General features: G+C 47.8%; 1 protein-coding gene and 1 pseudogene across 1 annotated transcript in view; one reads left to right on the top strand and one right to left on the bottom strand.

The window, feature by feature from the left end:
* Window positions 1–1,601: 1,601 nt before the first annotated feature.
* LOC146188123 (globin-like) overlaps window positions 1,602–24,175 on the bottom strand; it is a 130,643-nt gene continuing 108,069 nt past the window's right edge. Inside the window, exons 2-3 of the mRNA XM_084603651.1 lie at window positions 7,457–7,682; window positions 1,602–3,958 (exon numbers count right to left, since the gene is read on the bottom strand). Coding sequence (XP_084459777.1) covers window positions 3,815–3,958; window positions 7,457–7,682 — 370 coding nt within the window. The 3' untranslated portion in view covers window positions 1,602–3,814. The remainder of the gene's footprint in view (window positions 3,959–7,456; window positions 7,683–24,175) is intronic.
* On the top strand, window positions 13,947–14,350 carry LOC146188126 (uncharacterized; annotated as a pseudogene).

Genomic DNA, 24,175 nt, shown 5'->3' with positions numbered 1-24,175 from the left:
CCTTTCCACACCAAAGCCGTATATGTCAGCCGTGTTTGATCCCATTTTCGAGAATAAATGCGTTGCTATTCCTCTTTGGTGGCTGCTTTGCTCAGTGAACCCCGGCCGAAAAGTCACCTCTATTTGTTCGTTCGTGTCGCTTACAGTATTCTACAGGTCGAAGCAATATTAACGGGAACACCTAATTGGTTTGAGCTCGGCGATCACTCAAAGTGTGAGTAAGAAGCATCACTTTTTATCGCAGCTCGAGTTTTCAGACATGTGATAGCATTCACAACTGGGCGCAACAAATAGAAACATATCTGATGGTTGATTGCGAACACAGTGTTCCCCTTAATATTTCGTCCACCTGTACGATCGAAGGTATTGTTTCTTCAAGATGACTTACGCTTTTAAAAGTTCCACTACTATACGCATGTGCTGGTCCCGCCTCTTCACTATACTGAACTGCTGTGAAATACAATGTATACCAGCCTCGATCTTTTTTTTTTTTTTTTTTCTCCCTCCTTTGCAACCGACTACTAATCGTCATGGCAACGCCGTGGCGAGGAAACGAACCATATTCGTGGGAAGCAGCAAACCTGTAATCTTTTCGCACTGGTCTTCAAGCGTCGGAGGAGAAGCTAGAACCGCTGCTGCCGAGAAGGTACACCATTCTGGAAACAAATGTCGTAAGCTCTACGAGATCGTGACCTCATGAGTTCGAGATGGCCTTAGCTGGCACGGCGCTTGAAATAGTGAAGGAGCCCTGCGGCGAGGAGGCGTATTGCAATGGGACATACACACACGGAAATTAACGAAATAAAACAAACCAACACTCTCGTTTAAATCGGTTAAGTAATATAGATAATCGGGGAATAAGCTATAATGACTAACTATGAGAAGAGACTCGCCCAGAGTCTTGTTAGCAAATACCTCCGAAACGGACGGTGTGTAGATTGGCTGCGCACTCTAAATATTTTATAAAAGAACATAATACACAAAACATTAGCTGAGCCACCCCTTTGTTGGGCTCGTACGGAGTCTCACGAAACAGACTGGAGCCCGAAGCTGAAACAAACGCAACTGCAAAGGCTTAAACTACATTAGAGGACCTATAAATGGGCTCTTCTTGCGGCAGTCGTGCGGGATGATGTACTAAGCTTCACACGTCATTAATATAGGCTCAACGTTCGCAAACTTCAGCAGACTCCGCCGGAAAATGAAACTGATGTACACAGTGCTCTGAAGCGACGTTGATGCTGAAGGTCAGCGTGTGTGTATATATATATATATCGGCTTTGTCTACGCAATTTCTAATGTTAACCAGTCGGCTGCAAAATCAAAACTAAAGCCAAAATAGGAATAAAAAAGACGGGATTAATTACAGCTCGATGCGCATGTTCTTGGTGAAAAGCAGTACTTGTAGTATTCAGCCACGGTGGTGGAAATTCATCAAATATAAAGTCCACCGGGAAGCTCTTCCAGCCGGTCGACACGAACAAAACTCGGCTACTCTGGAAATAATTGAATGCTTCGAACTTTAGTTTTGACAGGGAAGCCGATGGGGCTGCGTACGTCTTCGGCTCTCCGCACATTTTGGGTACATTTGGTCGGCGTGCTTATTTTTTTTTTTTTTTGTCTTCCTAATGCTCATTCCCGCCAGTTCCACGAATGAACGCTTGAGGTAGCGCGAAGCAAATTAGTTTTCCGTTAGTAGTGTGCCTTTATCCCCTCCCCGGCGCGTCATTTTATTTTTCTACGATGCTATCAAGCCTGATCCGCGAAAGACCGTAAGCGAATACGCAAAAATAAAAAATAAAAAAATAAAATGGTAGCATGATGGTAGCCGTCGTCTGCTATACGTTTCTTTAGCTTCGTTCCGTTCCGTCTGCGCACCGAAACACAGCTGTGAACAGACGTCGGCCTGACCAGAGCTACATGACTCCTCTGCATGCAGCTGCCTTGCAGGTGACAACATTTTTAGAAGCTAACGGACGTGTTTGAAACTCCATGGTCGGTACTGCGTACGGTACCGTGGAGGTAAGCTGCGCGATATTAGTTGTGTACCGACTGGTGCTCGAAGGAGAAAAGCAACTGCATCACCTTTCCTGTGGCGCCAAATTGTCGCTTTATACTCGAAATTGTCAATACAAACGCTGCGCTCACAAAATTTGGACTGCAACCAAAGAGTTCCCCAAAGATGCTAATGCGCGGTTTGTCTTGTACCTTTTCAGCGGAAGTGCTGAAAGAACTAGTGCGAAACTGAACATTGGAACAGAACGACTTTACGCCATCAAATCTGCCCCGAAAACGCAACCGCAACTCCGTTAAACACGTTATGCGAGGAGTAGTCTTGCTCATAAACTGTCAATTCTTTCACAAGGACTCTTCTTGTTTCGCCGTAACGTCGCTAAGTTGCTGTCTGTTGCTGCAAGCGAAGCGCACGACGTCACGACTCGAGTTACCAGAGGCCTTTAATATCAAATAACTCTGAAGAATGGCTATTTGATAAGAGGAGCTCAAAGAGCGCTCTTTTCAGTCCACGAAAAGTAAATGAAACAAATTACTTCGCAAACTTGCTAACACCGGTATTATCATGGATCTCCAGCTCGGAAAGCTTCATTTTATGTCCTGCTTGGGATATCAGCAGACGAAATACTGATTCGGAGAAAAAAGGACCAGCGGTTTACGGAAACTGGCACCGTGGCTGCACTGCGTCCCCGCGTCGATCGTGGGCCGGAGCATATATGAGCTATACAGGATATATGTGCGTACTCTGAAAGTGAGCGGCGCTGCCAATCGCCTTTGCATCCATCCAGGAAGCTAGCTGTCTCTGAAGTGGCTGTGAAACAATTAAAGCAAGCAAGTCAACTGCGTGGAACATAAATATCGCCTGCAAACAACCTGATATCGACAGACCAGCTTTCTGCGAGCTAGAGGCCCAGAGGGCACTCATAGCACACGCAAGCGAGGTGGCCCGACTCAGTGGAGCCCTGGACTAGGGGCCCAACCACGGCCAGGGAGGTGACGGACTTCCAGAAAAAGCCTCGACCTCAACCGCTAACAAACTTACAAAAGACAAATAAAGTTTTCAATCAATCAATCAACGAGACAAACCGTAAAAAGAAAAGTGCTTAAACCGAAATATTTATGCGGTGGACACTTTTGCACACACACAGGCCAGGAAAAAAAAAAGATAGATTCCCAGATACTGGTGCGCATAACACCACGGTTCTCCGACTGCAGAGCTGAAGTTTGAACTTGGTACGTACAAATCAGCAAGCACAAATAACTTCGTGAACATTTCTTTTTGCCAGTACATATTCGCTGCAGGAGCGCCAGCGCGGTTCCATCGCCACAACGGTGCCCGTTGGGCTATATGTACCACACGAGTTGCAACAAAGGTTCCCGCGAATGTCCGACTTCTCTGCCTGAGCAGGCGAACCCACACGTTTCCAACGCACGCGTGAGCGGCCGCATGGTGCCTGCTACGCGACTGACACGTGCGCCAATGACGTAGGCCGGCAAAGGATCATTCTGCGCTGTAGCTAGGGCACGAAGCTCCATCTTTTCCTGAATAAATGACCGCGAAACGTACCCGCATGAGCGAAAACGAACGTCATTTTCGTTCGTGCTGCCACACCTCCGCGAACCGAAGTGAAGCGTGCGCCGCTATAGCATTCGCATTGTCGCGCTCAAAGCAATACAAGAACCGCGTGTCCACTGTCTCGCGAGTCCAGGAGCTAAGAAGCTCGCGCATGCGTTTGTACAACGCCACCAGTAGAGTGTCTAGGCGGCGTCGCTCGTGTGTAGTGGCCGGACGTGGTGGTCCCTAGTCTCGCCCGACCTCCTTGAAGACGTCGGCAGTGACGTTGACCACGAGCTTCAGGGTCTTCTCCCAAGCGGCCGTGGCCGTAGGAGTCATCTTGCCTCCTAATCGGTCCTTCAGGGTGTCCACGATCACGGCCATCGTGTGCTGCGCAAAAAGCGGAGAGGAAGAAAAGTCGGTTAGTTTGTTTCGCAGTTGCACCAGGGCAACGAGAAACGCCGTGGTGCAGACCTCGGGGTTAATTTCGGCCAGCTTCCAGATATGCAGTGATACCGAGCACAACACGGTTATCGCTCCACTCCCATCAGGAGGATGCTGCCATGGCAGCCAAGATTCAATCCTGTGACATCCGACTTTGGGCGTCATAGATTGGTTCCTGGGCTACTATGGCACACGTGTACAAAGGAGGAGAAATCAAAAGTGGGCTCAGGTCCGCGCAGCTTCAATAAGCAGCGAAGAAATCCGAGTCACTGGGAATTGATTTTATTGACACAAAAGGCAATCGCTTGGCCAAATTTTAGCTCTGCACGAGGAGCGGTCAAACGCTTCGTTTACAAAGAATTTTGCACCAGAGAAGCCGACTACCAAAAGGGGAAGAGCGTATATACCCATTATTTAAGCGATGGTATCCGGCGGTGCGTACTGGAGATCAGAAATTTGAGTAATAATTATAGTGAATAATTTGACTTAGCGCCAATAGGTGTAATAATAATCTCTGGTTTATAAGAAAGGGAAGACGCAGTATCTGTCATACACCCGCGTCGTAAGTCAACGGAGGGAGGTGGGAGTGAAGGCGAAGTGGAGGGCTGCGGAGTAATTTCAACCGCCTGAGGATCTTTAACGTGCACTGGTATGACGCACGACACGGATGCACCTCCGTTTCATCTATAAACGTTGCCTCCGTTTCGCCTCCATCGAAATGCAGCCGCTGGCGGTCGGGTTCGAACCCGGGTACATCGGATCAGTATTCGGGCGTCTTAACCCACTGAGCCACCGCGGCTGGTACAAGCACTCGTCACCAGCCGCATCACCACTCTCAGACCTCCCCCCCACCCCCACCCCCTCCCCCACCGCACCCTAGAGCGGATCAAAGCAAAGCCACATCAAAGTTGCCCCCTTTCCACACAGCAGGCAACCCGACACCCACCGAGGCCGCCAAGTCACTCGTGCTCGGGCACTTGAACGCAGATATGAATACAATGACAGCGTCCGATACACGTAAGTTGCTATGCATGAAGAGTGATCAGCCGCAGCAGGTAGTGGTGAACTGTGCTAAGGCAACAATGTCATAACTTTTATCGTTATTATCACGTGGTGGGTGCGGAGGATTATCATCCTGGCATCTTGTTTCTGGCATAGACTTGCGATTGTGATTTGAGACTGAGCCAGCCCTGCGAAGATATATGGACGGCGTGATCTCTTTCAAAGCCCTAAACGTCCTTTTTATTCTCCAGGCTTCATTGCCTTATGAGAAATTCGTTTGGACCACTGTCGACAAGTCTGTAAATGTAAATAAACCGGCTGGCCAGATCATGCGTACGTCTCGCTCCAAACAAAAAAATCTTCTAGAGCACTGCATATGTATGCATTGGAGAAATGTGAAAACATGTGCGTTGGCTGCTCTTTAGTAGCTCCTAGAGTGTTACGATTCAGCATTTTTTAGAGTCATGACTGCACACTAGTCATGGTCATGACCTTGACTTCCACAAGTCATGGACTCCATATGCACTCATATTGCATCTCCGATCTGACTCGTGACAAATGACTAAACTATAATGACTCACATGGCATGACTAGGCATGACACCACATTTATATACCACTTGTCACTGCGTACACATTCGCACGTTACATTTTACTTCCATGTTTTGCTTCCACGTTTTGCGGATACATTTTCGCAAGCATAGCCAAGTAAGGCTTTCGCCTTAATAAATACCGAAATAGCGTTCCCAGCGTTAGCGCGAGAGCACTAACCGGAAGGGTCAGAGCTAACAAAATAGTCTAACGTTTGCGCCGTCGCTGTGATATTTCGCGAGGTCACAGCGACTCCAAACTAGCGGCGCCAAAGCGCTAGTTTTCCCGACGAGTCTTTCAAGCTCGCCAGCTATCAGAGAAAGTGATGGAGCGTTTAACTGACTGATCATGTCATCTTGTAATGTCTTCACATTAGACAAAAACCGAAGCGGATTAGAACCGGTCGGCTTCGTCAGGCAAGCGTCTCAGCCATCCGGAGGCTGCTTTCGCTTGTTATAACCAGTTTTCAGTAGGGGGTAAACTTCCGACACTTGACGCGTCCCAGATGACGCTACAAGCAGGGTTGAACCCGTGGCCTCCGTGATCAAACGCGCCGTTGCATCGGATATCGGAGGCCATGGTTAAACCTCCGAAATTTGACGCGGCGGCTCCAGATAGCGCCACATGTACTGTTAAAGTGCACCGTGCCAGGCGCTTAGCCACAGAAAGTTGTGAAACATAACTAGGGTAATAGCTTTCTCACGATATTAGAATCCTAGCTAAAATTCTCTGCATTTTTACAAATCAGAACGCCGCCACAGAGGGCAACACTTCCATTAGACTCCACCAGGCAAGTTTGACGCGACAGGAGGCTGCAATATGAAGAGCATTCCCAGAGAGACAAAAACCTGGCCCAACTCCATCGTTTCTATCCCCCCTAATGCCCTTATGGACGGCCACAGCTAAGGGTACGCGCTACACGGCCTTGCAACTTAGGTATGCCAGAATTACGCCACCCAGGCCCACCCTCCGATCGCCGCCCTTCTCCTCTGCGAATACACGAATGAAGGATGAGAGGTAGGAATGTGGTGAGCTGCTCAGCATCGACATCATCTGGTTGAAAGAACCCAAGCAGCGGAACCCACCACTGGGGCCCGCGGAAAGGGTGAATCGAACAGTGGTTTGAAAAATATGCTGGCATCATTGACATCTATCTGCTCATCGCAAAACGTCGGCAAATGTAGCGTGAAATGTTGCCGCACTGCATTTCTGTACTAGCACGCCGCGGCGCTGCGAAAAATCGTTTTTTTTTTTTTTTTTTTTTTTTTAAAGCGAATCCAGCGCCTGTCCTTGTCTCTTCTCCGCGCACGGATCGTCTACTGTTTGCGGTCGTCAGTTCCTTAGGAAAATAATGAGCCAGCTAGGCCCAACCGAAATTTGATTGAAGCGACACCCGCTTCTATGCAACCTCTGTACCTCAACCATGCATGCACTGTGGCGATTACAATGGGATTTTTCAAATATTTAGACATTTCAGGGACGCTGACGGTGGTGGGGCGTGGCTAGTCGGTCACGGCCATCTGTACGTCTCCCCTGCGTATACACATGGCCGATTCCTGCAGACCACACAAGAGCTATCTGTAGAAAAAGTTCACTACGGTTGTTAAGTGCTGTTTGCATAACGAGAAAAGTTATAGGGAGCGTCTGTAATGGACCAAGGTGGAACTTCACACCACGGTGCTTCAGATCGAGCCCGAATCCAATTTTAAGTCATACTGGGTGTAAACGATCCTTTTACAGCATTCACGCTTGGAATACAGCTTACGAGGACGCATAGTGCCCTCCCTTTTCTTTTCTTTCCAAAGCCGGCACTGTGGTCTACAATAACGAGCAATTGCAGTGCCGGATGCACCTCGAAGTTTGTGACGGTGACCGGCCTCCGGGAGTGGCTGATGGCGATCTTTCGCACCAGCTCCACCAGGCAGTCGGCGTCGTCCAGGGTGTCCACAAGCGACGTGATGGCGTACGCCACGGACATGGCGTGGGCGCCCAGCCGAGGGTTGGTGGACAGTGCCTCTGGCGGTACATCCGCGAAACCGGAGAACAGCTTCTGGTACTCTGGGTGCCGCTGGAACAGCCTGCGCCACGGAGAAGAAGACCAGCTTGGTAGGAAGGTCTGTATGCGCATTGTTCTGTGCACCACTCCAGTAATCACCCTTAGTATCATCATCATCACATCGTAACTAGCCAAGCTGAGTCCAGACCAGGTTGAACGTTCCTCAATATTGCGCCAAGCATGACAGAGAAATTCACACTCGCATTGAACAGGAAAAACTGACCCAAAGTTCGAGTCAATGCTAACGCGTGACCGTTCATTAACAAGCAGACTATGGAAAAGTGGCTGCGTGCTATACCATTTCAGTCGCGCCCTCTCTTCAGTAGGTTGTGGTGAACCCGATACAAGAGGCATAATTTCTTTCTAACTACATGACTCCCCGAGGAGTCGACATTTATGCGGCCCCCTTACGTCAGCCATCTTGAATGAAAAAAAAAAAATGCTTTGTTGAAGGAAAAACGATGTAGAAACAGTACTTGTCTGCTGTACGTCGTATAAAAAAAGACTCCGAGAGCAGCTCCAACATAGTCCTTATGGGGTACGGAGCGGATGCACGACAGATGCGCGGACGAGTCAATTACTCCTGTAATTACCGCCACTACACGACAGCACTACGTACGCGTGCATATAGCTTATTTGGAGTGATATATAGTGTTCTTTCCTAAGCAATTTTCGCGCATTTTAGCCAGCGAGTAGTAGCCAATTAATGGTACACGTGTTTTATTGTGTAAGCCATACTACGCCAGGTTTCAGCCCGTCGCGTAAACCCGGCCGGTAGCCACGTTTGACCTTTAGAGCGACCGCAGATGGGGCCCCTCTTCAAGCCGTCGGGTAAACCCGGTCGGTAGCCACGCCTCGCAGCAGATGGCGCGTCGTTGCCATAGCAACAAGAGCGACCGCAGATGGACCCCTCTTTAAGCCGTCGGGTAAACCCGGTCGGCAGCCACGCCGCGCCGCAGCCTAAACATATCGCACCACACTTGGCTACACCACATGCTGAACCTGAGCGTAGCCATGCAGTATTGCTTACCCAACCTACTGGGTTTAACTAAGGCTAAACTCCAGCTATTTTTTTTCTTTAAGCCAGCAGATCAAGCTTGATTCACAGGTTCGCTTCATTTCGTAGGGGCCTTGTTTTTACGAAGGCCACACAAGACAGCATGCGCTTAGTACCAGTATTACAACCATGAAGTGACAAAACTTTCAATGCGCGTTGGGCCAGGCGTGAAAAAAGGCATTCGCCGAAAGTGTCCTCGTACCACATGCTGCTGCTTACCAGAAAATCAAACATGAAGTTTTATGAAGTGCATCTTCGCTCTTTGGCTTCTCTTTCATGTGCGTAACAGCTTCCGTCATATACGATGTATTCAGGTCGTTTCCGAATGTTGAAGTACCTTTCTGCATCACTCCTCGTAAAAATATATACAAAATGTAGCAGTGGAGATTCTCATAAATACCAAGGCTCAAATGTGGGCTGTAGTATCATATAAACCATCCTTTTCATTATGTGTCGAATTTTTATGTGCCCCGAAAAATTGTTGGCGGCGACCAGCACCCCTCGCCTCCCCGTGGTGCTCACACCGACTTGGGACGCGCGACCCTAACGAAGGAAGTAGTTTAGATGTACACACTGTCACCACCATCCTTACTATACTTACTGCACGGCGAAGGCCTCTCCCATATTCCTTCAATGAACCCGGTTCTGTGCTAGCTGTATCCACTTGACCCCCGCGAATTTCTTAACCTCATCCGACCACCTAACTTTCTGCCGCCCCCTGCTACGCTTTCCTTCCCTTGGAATCCACTTTGTTACCCTAAGCGACCATCGGTTATCCTCTCTTCGCCCTACATGTCCTTCTCATGCCCATTTCTTCTTAATTTCCACTAGAATGTCGGTAACTTGAGTTATTTCTCTGACCCACCTTGCACGCTCCCTACCATTTTTCGTTCCATAGCCCTCTCCGTTGTCCTCAACTTAATTGTAAAAAAAAAACAATTATGAATGTATACCAACTAGCCCAAATGAACATTCCTAAACTTAAGTAGAACCCTTTTCGTTAGCCTCCACGTTTCAGTCCCATAGGTGAGTACAAGTAAGATGCAACTATCATATATTTCCTCTTGAGCGATATCGGTAAGCTGCTAGTCATAATCTGCGAGTGCTTGCCAAATGCGCTCCGTATCCCAACCTTCTCTATATACGCTGTGGTTCAAAGACAGCGAAGCAGCTAGCAGCCATGCATATGGATCCACATGCTCTCAGAGTGCCTTGATGCGCATTATCCCGACAGGAGGGGAAGACAGAGTGCGCATCGGTAACCGCGACAGCAATACAGCTTGGAAATAATGCATCGCCGGTAGGGTCGTTTGCTAATACAAATGGCTAGTAAATAAGCCAGAGTAGAAGTTCAATGTACCGAAAGTAGCCATGTGTGCCAACAGGAAAAAGAAATATGCCTAATTTGGCGCAAAGATAGCCACCAACGGCGACCCTTTCTAAGGCTACACGATATCTCCCACGTGGCCGTTTTTTTTCAAGCCCCTGGCTTGAACGAAGAGACAAACAAAGAAGGCAAAAATAAAAAAAAGATAATGTTACATAAGTCTCAGGTGGTCAAACCGCCGCGTACTATATGCTCCGTGCACTCAGCAGGGGCAGGTACCATCAACGCAGCACTCAGCGCTAGCAGCGGCCACTTGTGAGTACTGAGTTGGATGACAACTCACTGGAATACACGTAAACAAAAGTTTAAAAGAGGTTTTATAATTTCACACTGAGAATATGATGTTCCTTCGTGGAGAAAATGTCATGTACACCCTGGAACACATTTAGAAAGTATAAAACATCACTTCAAAGGCGATGTATTTTTAAAGCACTGCGATACGTGCATGCGAGTCAACCCAGGAACTCGGCTCCAGACGGAAGCGCGACCCAAAAAAGCGCACGGACACAATATTTTCCAAACAGTTTCCTCGTTTCATCATGCATTCATGTATACGGATGTACAATCCACAGCTTCCGTGTACTTTGTAGATGACGGACAAAGTATATGCTACATCGTTTCGAAGCTGTCTGCCTAAACGGCACGATAACTGCGTACTGGGAAGCCGGGCAGGCCCTTAACAGGCACTACATCAGCTGGTGTTTCTTCGAACTGCACAACCTTCTCCTGGAATCGGACATGCTGTCACATGCTACACTGGCTGAATAATACGGTAGTTGAAATTATACGGCATAGAATGCTCGACACGAAAAGAATACAGCATGACAAGCGAACCAAAAACTAACTGCACACCGGTGCAGACGAGGGTTCAGGCGATACCGGACTCCACGCGCGAGCCCACCTTATGTTTCTAAACGTAGCGGGGCGTGGGCAGTTGAGCTAGTAGCCTGAGACAAGTTTTATTTTAGTCGAGAACTTGACTAAATATGTCAAGCTTTTTAAATCCATCCACGTCCAAGGCATGAGGGAACTTGTGACAGTCAAGTAAATCAGCCACAGGTAGCAATGAAATTTAACAATGCCGGTCGGCATAATAACATGCGCCATGAACATCCCCCCATCCCGCCAAGAATGTCACGAGAACACCAGCTGTCAGTGACGCATTAAAAAAGAAATTATCAGACACATTCGTTTGTTTACAGTCCGTCAACTGAAGATCAAGACGTTAGAGTTTCGAAACCCACACGTCAGACCTGTGCACGTGCCAGAATTGAGAAATGACACTGCAGTCTGTTGGATAAGGAAACATCGTGTTTGTACCCGCCGAGGTGGCTTCCGCATTCGACTTGAGATTGCAATGTCGCAGGTTCGATACCGATCGGCGCGGCCAATGCGCGAGAACCGCGGGTGGTCTCAAATTATTCGGTGTCTTCTCCACCCTGGTGTACCTCGTAGACCCCGCGTCGTTTTCCAGCACTAAACCTCAAAATTTAAAAATATATAAACTGTTTTCGTGCTCAGTTTTGAAGTCACGTATTCTGCTTTCGAGTTCATCGGCTATAACTGTACCTGAACAAAAGCGTGCAGCTGTAGGTATATATCAGGTCATCTGTCGTCCTGCCCGGGAGAAGGCTTGTGAAATGCAGCAAGAAAATCTTACTCGAGCACGGTTAAAAACAAATAGCGCTCGGGCACGACAGTACTGAGTTCGAGGCGCGCTAAGTCCCCGCCTTGTTTGGTTGGCTTCAGAGCGCGGGAAGTGAGCACGCTTGAAGCACTTCGACAGCAGCTTGTAATGCAATAAAGCCGTACAATACACGCTCCGCATGTCCGGACGAGAGAAAGAAGAACTGACTAAACATAAGCAAATCATTGTTCGTTAACCACCGCGGACAGGAGCTCGGACGCGCGAAATTTCTTTTCTGTGTGAGAACCACGCGGTGTTCGCTCGCTCAAACGCGATAGCCGGGCACGCTATATGCGCAGTGACAACACGCGCATCTGCACAACAAGCAAAGTGAGCGAGCACACGGCACAAATCGCATAGATAAGAATATGTTGATGGAGCGCGATTTGCATCGCGAGGAGAAAAAGCAACGCGAGCACTCGCGTCAGCACGACAGTCGCGTTTTGCGAAATCCACTCCGAGTCGCCAGCGAGAGACTAACGAGAGCTGACACACGGGTCGATGTGAACGCGCGGCTCGGTGTAAAGAAAAGGAAATCTCGCCTCCCCGAACAGCGCTGCTCGGAGTCGAGCATCGGCAACATCCGCGGCGTATATGTATGGCGACAGATGGCGACCAAGCATCTGTCGCGAATGGATCGCCTCTTTGTGCAGAATGTTGCCGCAGTCGCGTGCGCTCACGCACGCACACGACGAGGTCCTCAGAGCTCCGAGCATGCATCGAGTTGGGCGCGCGGATGAATAATTCAAGGGTCTCGGAGGCGCCGAAGAATCCAGTGTTGCTGTCCTCGCGAGCTGCGGATGATACGATACCCGAGTGCGTTGTGCGCGATGGCCCGGCGCACGTGATGATGGCCTGGCGAGGAGCTTCCGATATCGACGCAAGTATTAGTATGCGCGAGATAACTCGACTCCTAATTTTTTCAGCGCTCCTGAACTGAACGATGTTCCAGATAATAATAATAAAAAAACACTAAACAAAATGAAGACATTGCGAGGAATTGGGCTAAACGATGGAGAATGACAGCCATTGTCGAGTCATATCCAACGTTGGGGTCAACACGAGACCGAGCCTCTTCGCCTCTTCCTCTGTTCGGAGCGCCTCCGCTTTTCGACGGAGGCGAAAAGCTAGGCGCCCGTGTGCTGAGCGATGTCAGTGCACGTTAAAGAACCCCAGGTGGTCGAAATTTCCGGAGTCCTCCACTACGGTGTCTCTCATAGCCTGAGTTGCTTTGGGACGTTAAACCCCAAAACCAAACCAAACCAAACCATCTTTGGAGCGTCAATGCGTCAGGCCGGGCCCCCATCGCAGCTACGTAGCCTCAGATTCTTTTGCGCCAGCACATTTCTTAGATGTGCGCCTAGTAGAAAGCACCGCCACTCTGAATGTACTAATAGTGGATGAGTAGGTATTTCTCGAGTCGCTGAACAGAATAGTTTAGTTTAGTTTTAGTGGGGTTTAACGTCCCAAAGCAACTCAGGCTATGAGAGACGCCGTAGTGGAGGACTCCGGAAATTTCGACCACCTGGGGTTCTTTAACGTGCACTGACATCACACAGCACACGGGCGCCTTGCTTTTCGCCTCCATCGAAAAGCTGCCGCCGAGGCCGGGATTCGATCCCGCGTCCTTGGGAACAGTAGTCGAGCGCCGTAACCACTGCGCCACCCCGGCGGGGTGCTGAACAGAATAGGACAAGCTGTCGGGCTAGTTTGAGTTGGCCCATGGTTGACAGCGCTTAACCACACGGACAGAGTAAAGAACACATAAAAGCAACGAAACAGGCCCTGAACAGGAACCAAGTTCTCCATATCGTATTTTCCTGTATAAGATTTCTTGTTATCGTTGAAGGAGAAATTTTTGGAATACGGAGTCGGTATGATATGAAAAATGTGCCCACGCTTACACTCATAAACATATACACGCTTGAACTCATTGCGCCATTGATTTTCTTGCATTAGCCAACATTGATGAGGTGCGAGTGCGAAAGCCTCGCTAGCGATTGTTGATTGTGTCCGGGGAGAGTTTTCGCGGCTCTCGTGTTCGGTTTCTAGCGGCAATCGAGTGGCGCGGTTCGCTACTGTAATTCCTGACAGGCCTGTTCGGATTACCCTTTCGCCTCAAGAAGCGACGTCATCGCCCCGTTCGGATTGTTCAATGACTATGAAGGCGCAGTCCCAGCAGCAGCAAGCCATCAGCCGGTGCCTCGCCAAGGTGGCCGAGGGTCGCGTCGGACGCAAGGAGCGCGACCTGAACCACGAAGAGATGCAGTCGCCTCTTGCCAAGCTCAAGTAACTGTTGCCCAGCATGGTTCGAACAAAGAAGCTGTCGGAGCTGGAGATCATGTCATCGACTACATTCTCGACCTGCACATTGCCTTGGAGACGCACCCTGCTACCCACTCGTCACATCTGGCGGGATCTAGCACGAGTCCAGCACGGCAGCCGCTGGTTGTTCTATCGCCTTCCACCAACGCCATCACCAACACTTGTTCGGCGCAAGAGGCGACCCACGCTGACAAAATCCCCAGCCACATCGCCGACATCATGTCCACAGTATAGTGCCGTTGCCATGCTCAGTCACGTGCTAAGACTTGTGAGAAGCTTTGACAAGTAGGCAGTGTTTTCCATTTTGTCTCCTTATGTTTACATCCGCCGCGTTCGCTTCGAGTGGCGCTCGTCGCCCTAGGCCCGGGCTCAATGACTAGTAGTAGTTCGATTCACCACCAGTTCTGGGCGGCAACGCGATGACGTCGCGTGCGGAAGAAAGTAACCGCGGTCTGTCATGGTCCGGTCACGATGCTCGTCTCACTGCCAAGGTTTCCAGCAACTATCTTGTACAGACCCCGCGAGAACACATCCAGCATAACACAGAACCATCGATCCCTGACATACAACAAAGTATTCACCTTAATACCGTGTCCCGCTGAAGATCGCTGCTTTGTAACTTGAAATCATTGCCCATTCCGGGCAGTTTCCACTTTCTTTCCGTATCGTAACCATTATGATGCCTCATAATAAAAGCATTATTCTCGTCATAGCTTGGTTTAGTTCAGAAAATTCAGAAGTTCAGTTAGTTAAGAAGGCGCCCCAAAGCCACGCAGGCTATGAGGGACTCCGTAGTGGAGGTGTTCTTAAACGTGCACTGACTTCGCACAGCAGACGGGCGCCTTGCTTTTCGCCTCCATCGAAAAGCGACCGCCGAGGCCGGTGTTCGGCGGATTTTGTTTCAGCAGTCAAACGCCGTAACCACTGGGCCATCGCGGCTTGACGATGATACCTCTTTATGCATTAAGGCCATTACTTGTTAGTTTCCCGCATAGCTGGACTTCATACACTTAAATGGTTCCTATGGACCGGATACCACAATTATGGTTTGGTTTATGATGATTTACAGAGTAACCTCGCAAAACGACTCAGGCTACATAAATATGGGAACCGTACTCATCGGGCGGGTGTGCTCCATGTAACAGTTCCCACATAATTATGGCAGCTGTAACGCTGGGAACACAAGTCCCGCAAAACAATATTTGTTTAGAAATGGAATCACCATAACCAACAGCAACAGCAGCTGGACTACACCCACTGCAGGGCGAAGGCCTCTACCATATTTCTCCACTTCACCCGGTTCTGTGCTAGCTGCATCCATTTGACCCCTGCGAACTTCTTAACCTCATCCGCCCACCTAACTTTCTGTCGCCCCCTGCTACGCTTTCCTTCCCTTGGAATCCGCTTTGCTACTCTAAGTGGTCATCGCTTATCGTCTACTGGCACTAAATGCACCCGAGCCAATTTCTTCTTCTTGATTTCCACTAGAATGTCAATAACTTGAGTTATTTCTCTGACCCACTCCGCACGCTTCCTATCTCTTAATGTTACACCTACCATTTTTCGTTCCATATCCCTCTGGGTTGTCCTCAACTTAAATAGAACCTTCTTGGTTAGCCTCCACGTTTCTGCCCCAGTACAGGTAAGATGCAAATGTTGTATACTTTCCTAGAGGTAAGATGCAAATGTTGTATACTTTCCTAGAGGTAAGACGCAAATCTTGTATACTTTCCTAGAGGTAAGACGCAAATGTTGTATACTTTCCTAGAGGTAAGACGCAAATGTTGTATACTTTCATAGAGGTAAGACGCAAATGTTGTATACTATCCTAGAGGTAAGACGCAAATGTTGTATACTTTCCTAGAGGTAAGACGCAAATCTTGTATACTTTCCTAGAGGTAAGAAGCAAATGTTGTATACTTTCCTAGAGGTAAGACGCAAATCTTGTATACTTTCCTAGAGGTAAGACGCAAATCTTGTATACTTTCCTAGAGGTAAGACGCAAATGTTGTATACTTTCCTAGAGGTAAGATGCAAATGTTGTATACTTTCCTAGAGGTAAGATGCAAATGTTGTATACTTTCCTAGAGGTAAGACGCAAATGTTGTATACTTTCCTAGAGGTAAGACGCAAATGTTCTATACTTTCCTAGAGGTAAAACGCAAATGTTGTATACTTTCCTAGAGGTAAGACGCAAATGTTGTATACTTTCCTAGAGGTAAGACGCAAATGTTGTATACTTTCCTAGAGGTAAGACGCAAATCTTGTATACTTTCCTAGAGGTAAGACGCAAATGTTGTATACTTTCCTAGAGGTAAGACGCAAATGTTGTATACTTTCCTAGAGGTAAGGCGCAAATGTTGTATACTTTCCTAGAGGTAAGACGCAAATCTTGTATACTTTCCTAGAGGTAAGACGCAAATGTTGTATACTTTCCTAGAGGTAAGAAGCAAATGTTGTATACTTTCCTAGAGGTAAGACGCAAATGTTGTATACTTTCCTAGAGGTAAGACGCAAATCTTGTATACTTTCCTAGAGGTAAGACGCAAATCTTATATACTTTCCTAGATGTAAGACGCAAATGTTGTATACTTTCCTAGAGGTAAGATGCAAATGTATACTTTCCTAGAGGTAAGACGCAAATGTTGTATACTTTCCTAGAGGTAAAACGCAAATGTTGTATACTTTCCTAGAGGTAAGACGCAAATGTTGTATACTTTCCGAGAGGTAAGACGCAAATGTTGTATACTTTCCGAGAGGTAAGATGCAAATGTTGTATACTTTCCTAGAGGTAACACGCAAATGTTGTATACTTTCCGAGAGGTAAGACGCAAATGTTGTATACTTTCCTAGAGGTAAGACGCAAATGTTGTATACTTTCCTAGAGGTAAGACGCAAATGTTGTATACTTTCCTAGAGGTAAGACGCAAATGTTGTGTACTTTCCTCTTGAACGATAACGGTAAGCTTCTAGTCATAATCTGCGAGTGCTTGCCAGATGCGCTCCATTCCAATCTTACTCTCTTATGGCGATTTCCACTGGTCGTTACGGAGCACGTTTTCTTGCTCCGGGACGACGATTTCGATTTCCACTGGTCGACCAAGATAGGTTGCGCGTATTCCGCTGCTGGTCGTTTGGGGCAACTCGGGACGCTCAAGCTCGATCCGCCGACCGAATTCGGATCTCGCCGGAAGTCCTAGTCGCTGACGCGGTCACTTCCGGATGTTGCTGGATTCTTTTGGCTGTTTTTGACCGTTTCAGCGACATCGGCAGAGGACGCTGGATGTCATCGTTTTTTGCGCGAATATGTCGAAGTGCGTCTATCGAAAAACGTCTGCAGCGTTAAAAAAATGAGAAAGCAAGTTGTTGATGGCCGCACTCCTACCTATTTATCAACCGCAAACATTTTGGCGCTGGGATGCGGCTACAACTTTCGAAACCGGCTCAGCTTTACTTCCGCCGCGCGCTCTACACGTTCCACTGGTCGACCAAGGCTGATTCGCTCTGTAGCGCTTTAGGTCGGCTCGGGCGTCCAGCTCCGATCGACCAGTGGAAATCGCCATTAATTACTTCTTTTCTATGGTCCGGATCTGCGGCTACTACCTGTCCTAAGTAGACATATTCGCCTACTACTTCCAGTGCTTCACTACCTAACGTAAACTGCTGTTCCTTCCCGAGTCTGTTGAATATTACCTTAGTGTTCTGCATATGGATTTTTAAGCCTACCTTTCTACTTTGCCTGTCTAGGTCATCAATCATTATTTGTAGTTCATCCCCCGAATTGCTTAGCAAGGCAATGTCATCAGCGAATCGCAGATTAGTGAGGTATTCTCCATCTACCCTTATCCCTAACTGCTCCCATTCCAAGTCTCTGAATACTTCCTCTAAGCAAGCTGTGAGTAGGGAATGGTTTCCGACAATCTGCAATCCGCCCAGTAAATTCGGCGATGTACTTATTGACCACAAATGTTTCACCGGGGAGACCAATTACTCGCGACCACGAAAAAAATTCAATATTCCCGCTGGAAATGCATCGATCAGTGCACTTAACCATTTTTGGTTCTGTTCTCTTAACAGAGTGGATGCCAGCACACCAAGAACACAAGTTATATCTAGGAGCGAAGCTATACCGCTACGCGTGATATACGAGTGATTGCGCTCGTCTTGTCGTTGCCTCTGTTTTTGTGTTGTCTTTTTTTTTTTGCGCATAGCCTTGATGGCTTTACAAGATTCAAGCCAACTAGCCCGACAACAACTCTGGTTGAACCTCAGCATGTAATACGCCGCGGGTATATCTGTGTTCTATGGCAGTAAACAAAATCCCCGCCGCGGTGGAGCAGTGGTTAAGACGCCCGACTACTGTGCCGGAGTTCCCGGGTTCGATTCCGACCGCCGGCGGCTGCGTTTCGATGGAAGCGAAACGGGGAGACGTCCGTGTGCTGTGCGATGTCAGTGCGCGTTATAGATCCCTAGATGGTCGAAATTACTCCGTAGCCTCACACCTTTCTCTTTCCACTTTCACTCCAACTTCTTCCCTTTCCATAAGGTGCGGTTTAGGTGTCCACGAAACAATTGTGACAGATACTGAATAATAATATTATTATTATTATTAAACAGAATACTGCCGCATCACATACTGCAACTACAGTTGCCGGTTATTGCGTAAAGCGGAAGACTGGCCTAGTTGGTTTGCCAGAAATTAAGGCGCAGCGCACAGGGAATGCATAGAGAGGGACAAACGCTTGTCCCTTCTTCCTGTCTTTGCGTATTCATTGTGCCGTGCTCCTGAATGAGCTGTTTTTGCCGATTACCACAAAGTGCACTGCCCCTTCGGCATGTGACAAATCGCTCTTCCGAACTAGTTTCTCTTTTATATGCTTGGCATTTTACGCACTGTTTTAGGGTGCTTCTAGAGCGCTCTTTGACTCGCCCTGAGAGTCGAACAGTCTACCTCATATTCACTCATGACACATTATGTTTTGTTTTGTAGGGTTAACATCCCAAAGCGACTCAGGCTATGAGAGACGCCGCAGTGGAGGACTCCGGAAAATTCGACCACCTGGGGTTCTTTAACGTGCACTGACATCGCACAGCACATGGGCGCCTTGCTTTTCACCCCCATCGAAAAGCGGCCACCGAGGCGATCCCGCATCACTGAGCACAGTAGTCGAGCGCCCAACGACTGCACCGCCCCGGCGGGGCCATGACGTTGCACCATTTCAGGGACAACGTTTCTATTAAGGCGAAAGCCGTTATAGGCTCACGAATGTGGACATTATTTGTAGAAAACCTGAGGTATAAAAAAGACAAGACAAGAAAGTGACAGAGACAGGTGAAAACGCTACGTCCCCGTCTCTCTCGAGTCACTGTTTATTATTTTTTTTTCTGCTTCGCTGAAACGAATAAGCTCCACCAACTAGCCCAAGAAACAGCCTTGCGGATTTGTGCGTCCCCAGAAGGTGTCGCACCGTCATTGTCGAGAAACGAATTGCTTTACGAGTAAAATAATGATTGTATGCGGGAAAGAGCAAAATTTCGTTGATGTGGGATAATGAATTAATTAATGACAACCAGAAAATCAATTAGACGTCAAAATAGCTAAGGACATCGATATAGTCGAAATAGCCAAGGACGTCGAAGTCGAAACTATTAGCCTCCAATGAATTTTTTATCTATTCTGATCCTTTTATTTTTCGGAGAGAAGAAAAAACGGGCCGGCTGAGAGCCCATCATAAGAAATACATGGCGTTTCATCACTGTTTCAACTGATGCAGCGAAATTCGCATCACTCAGAGCGGCTTTGACATATAAGCCGCGACACTGGCAGTCAGTTCCGCGACGCCGCGCTCAAAAGGTCGGCGCGAAAAGAGAGTAAAAACGGTATATATAAATGCCCCAACACAGTAGGCATACGCTGAAACTCCATTTCTGCATCGTTTCGACGAGCGCGATGAATATGAGGGAAAAGAAAAAGATGAGGTGTTATATGTGTATCTTATCAATTCGCAAATTATGCATGCACAAGCAGGATCTGTTCAGGCATTTTATAATGCAGATGCGGTATTAGGGAGTTTTAGCTGCATGTATATGCACAGCGTTGTCGCATTATGGTTACTTTATAATATAGAGTTAAACCACAAAGTTGGTGCACAGACACAGTGTTAAAATGGTGTTAGCGGAAACTGTTGCAACGACTTTTCAGCGAAAGTATGAGTGGAGGTTCTTGGCGAAAATTGCGCAAAAAAAAAAAAAAAAAACACTCTGAAAGCTAACAGACACTGCCGCATGTCACAGTGACATTAGAGGAAAAAGAAACCGAGAAAAGGAAGCCATCAAGCGCCATTTTTGTTTACCTTATAGCATCCCCGCCCTCCACCTTTTTGCCGAAAGGGTCTATTCCTCAACCAACGAACCCCCCCCCCCCCTTTTTTTTTTTTGCTACCCTTATTATATAAGGGGATAATAAAATTAAAATAAAAGAGATGTTTCTTTTTCGCATCACTATCAGCTGGATTATACCCACTGCAGCGCCAATTGCCTCTCTCATATTTCTCCAATTAACCCGGTTCTGTGCTAGCTGCATTCACTCGACCCCTACAAGCTTCTTAACCTCGCCCACTCCTCTTATTTTCTTCCTGATAAATCAGCGCAGCAAAGACACGGACGAGGAAGGAAACACGGCCCAATATCGTCATCGAATCGATCCTTAACTGCTCTCATCCTATGTCTCTGAATACTTTCTCTAAGCAAGCTGTGAACAGTATTGGTGAGATCGTGTCTCCTTACCTAATATCTTTCTTTATTAGATTTTAATTATATTTATAATGAACCCGACGGACAGCAGCTCACGCGACACACCGAAGAAGTCGACGGAGTGGAGCCGGAAGCCTGGTTGACACTTGAGAACTGGTTCGAGCGACGCGGTACTCAGTCATCGCCTACCGTTTAAAGTTCGAATAAACACCTTACACTTCGCGGAGGTGTCTCGCGCCTCGTAAAGGTGCTCACCCCAGAACTTGGAAGCCGCACGTTACGCTCTTCGACCATCATGGAAGAAGCTCCGAGCCAAGCATAGGCTCCCATCCCTGCCACCGTCCTCTGATCCGGAGTACAACACCAAAGTGACCCACCTTTCCAGCCTTTCTTATGCAGAATTATATGGCTGCTGTGCAGCCACAATAAATATCTTCTAGTGCTTTCACAGACTGCTCGTCTACACCTTGATTTCGAATGGCTGCTTGACTGACGAGGTTTCGACAGTGTCAAATGCTTTCTCGTAGTCAATGAATGCTATGTATAAGGGCTGGTTATATTCCGAACAGTTTTCTATCACCTGGTCGAGGATATGATCGATGGTATAGTACTCTTGTAGTCAATGAGTGCTATGTAGAGAGGCTGGTTATATTCCGAACAGTTCTCTATCACATGGTCGGGGATATGATCGATGGTATAGTACCCTTTCCAAAAACCAGCCTGCTTTTTGGAAAGCTGGTTTGTTGAATTTTTCAAACCACTAGCGTCGCCTTTCTTACGGATTAAGATAACGTTAGCGTTCTTCCAAGCTTCCGGTACCGTAGATATCATGAGGCATTGCGGCCGGATACTCAGTGGCCAGATTTTCTAGCGCAATATCCCCACTATCCTTCAACAGATATGTTGTTAAATGATCTTAACCAGCTGCTTTTCCCTTTTACATAGCTTCTAACGCTTTCCTAACTTCACCTCCCGCGGTGGTGCAGTAGCTTGGGCTCTCGGCTACTGCGCCCAAGGATGCGAGCTCGAATCCCTGCCGCGGCGGCAGCTTTTCGATGTACGCGAAAAGTAAGGCGCCCGTGTGCTGTGCGATGTGAACGCACGTTAACCATGCGGTCGAAGTTTGCGAAGCCCTCCACTACGGCATTTCTCATAGCCTGAGTTGCTTTGGGACCGTGGTCGCAAAATAATGTACGCTGGTGTACAAATAACCTGTAAAATACACAAGTTAATACAATGTACACAAAAGACCGCTTAATAACACTCACAAACAGCAGCCTTATTGTGCTGCCAGTGCGCAAGCCGATTTATTTATCGAACTTTTTTAAAAAGCGCACTGCAAGGAGACCACCTTTTTTCTCGTTCTTTTCTCCATCAGACATCGAAAAAGAGGAATCGTCTTCCGATCGACGTCGTACAAATACCAGATCGCTATCCTCGCTCATCGCTTGTATCTTGGAGAACACACGTGACAATCTCCCTTCGCGACTTAATCCTTACCTGAACTCATTGTACACATATAAGTAATTTGTTCGCTTGTAATTGCTATAAGCAGCTAAGTGCGCGTATTTTTTTTTTTTTCGCCATTGTATCCCCCCCAAATATCTGCCACTCGAATCGCCTTTTGCTTCGTTTGGCTATTCTGGTATTGTGATTATTTTCGTTGCCTGTGCTTTACCACCCTTTGCAGTGCTTGTATGCACCTGACAAAACAAATCAAGCAGTCAAATAAACCTTGCCACGTAGGCGCGACTGCTCGCGATTCGACGCACCTGTCAACATTTCTCAACAAGGGATTCAGAAGTCGAACCGAGAACCTCGCTCTCTGCACCGCATTGAAAAAAACCCGCCCGAAGAAACCGTTGGCAGGCCCGATGCCTGTTGACGTACACACCAAGCAAACGGTTCGCCTCCGTAAAACGAAGCTCGGCATCTTCGCCTTGGATTCGCTCCGACGCGTTCGCAAGCACCGCGTGTTCTATGCAAAGTGGAAACGACGCGAAAAGAGAGCCGCCTGTGTATATACGAGTGTATATATAAATAAATAAACACACACAGCAAGCGCTACTTTGGTATGCGAGATTTGCGAGTGCGCAATTCCAAGGCTTCCTCGCCGCGTTCGTGGCTGCTTTTTCACCTTCGACTCGGAAGTCCACCAGCGTATACGCGACGTGCATAATATATCCGCGTTCGTTCTTTTCCCACGTACGAGTCGCTACGCGTGGTCGTTTTCGGAGCAGCTGTTTCGCACTTTCCAGTCGAAACCACACAACAAACAGTCCTTGGGAGAAGTCGCATAGATGTTCACCTCTTGCGCGCCTTTATTTCAGGCGATGGCTGCGTGAGCGACTTTCTGCGATGTAAACAACATGTCCTAGGATGGCATGTGCGTATAGCACTACGAATACAGCCATAACACTGAAGAGCCACGTGGTTGTTTTGCTTCCTCCACTACGTGTTTTGAGCGGTGCCATGCTGCTCCCTTAGAATTGAGCCAAAAAGAATTATGTGTGTTGGGGGAGACTAACGCTTTTTGTACGCTAATTTGTACCTCATTATCTGACAAATACTACTTAGCGTACAGCCGTAACCTAGCGTATTATGCAAAGACCACGCGACCCAGATATATGTCCTCGCTAATTTAACCAAGTCGATGGACGTGTCTGCGTGGTCCAGGGGTTGGACTCGGAATGCAAGATTTCTAGGTTCGGTTCTCGTCTTCCCATTGGCCGATTTGACTACTCCTGCCAACTCGGCTGCTGGGATGTGACAGGCTATGTCAATATTTTCGTGACGTCACACAACTATACGACCAATCAGTGCTCAGCCATGTCAAAGCCACGCCCCTGATGGTTCGCTCACAACGCCGACACCGGACTTTCTGGGAAACAGGGACTCACGCTATCGCGTTATACGTTTCATCTCCCTCTCTGCACCTCAGGTGGACTGCCAACCTGGAAGCCAGCAAAGTTGGCCCAATCAGAGCGAAAGATGTCTGGTGCGAAAGAGTCTGTCGAGTGTGACACCACTTTTGGAACTATACTTACTGTTGGAGTCAAGCCGCATCACGTAAAACGTGCATTAAATGAAATTTTAAGGCGAAAGCCTTCAGTGGCTCATACTCGCGGCCCCGATCGTGTCCGTCCGTCCATCCGTAGCGCTTTAGTTTGATGACGTCATCAGTTGTGTATAGTATGTCGTACCTTGAAATAAATGACGACTTCATATGTATGTCTGAAATTACGTTTGGTAGGAGCTGCCAACTGGGGCCTATATCCTTTCACATGGAAGAGTGATATCAGAATT

This window comes from Amblyomma maculatum, chromosome 5 (genome assembly GCF_055883805.1).
Source record: "Amblyomma maculatum isolate TAMU_Amacu chromosome 5, ASM5588380v1, whole genome shotgun sequence".
NCBI lineage: Eukaryota > Metazoa > Arthropoda > Arachnida > Ixodida > Ixodidae > Amblyomma > Amblyomma maculatum.
The sequence above is the reverse complement of the archived record's forward strand: the minus strand, read 5'-3'. Positions and strand labels throughout refer to the sequence as shown.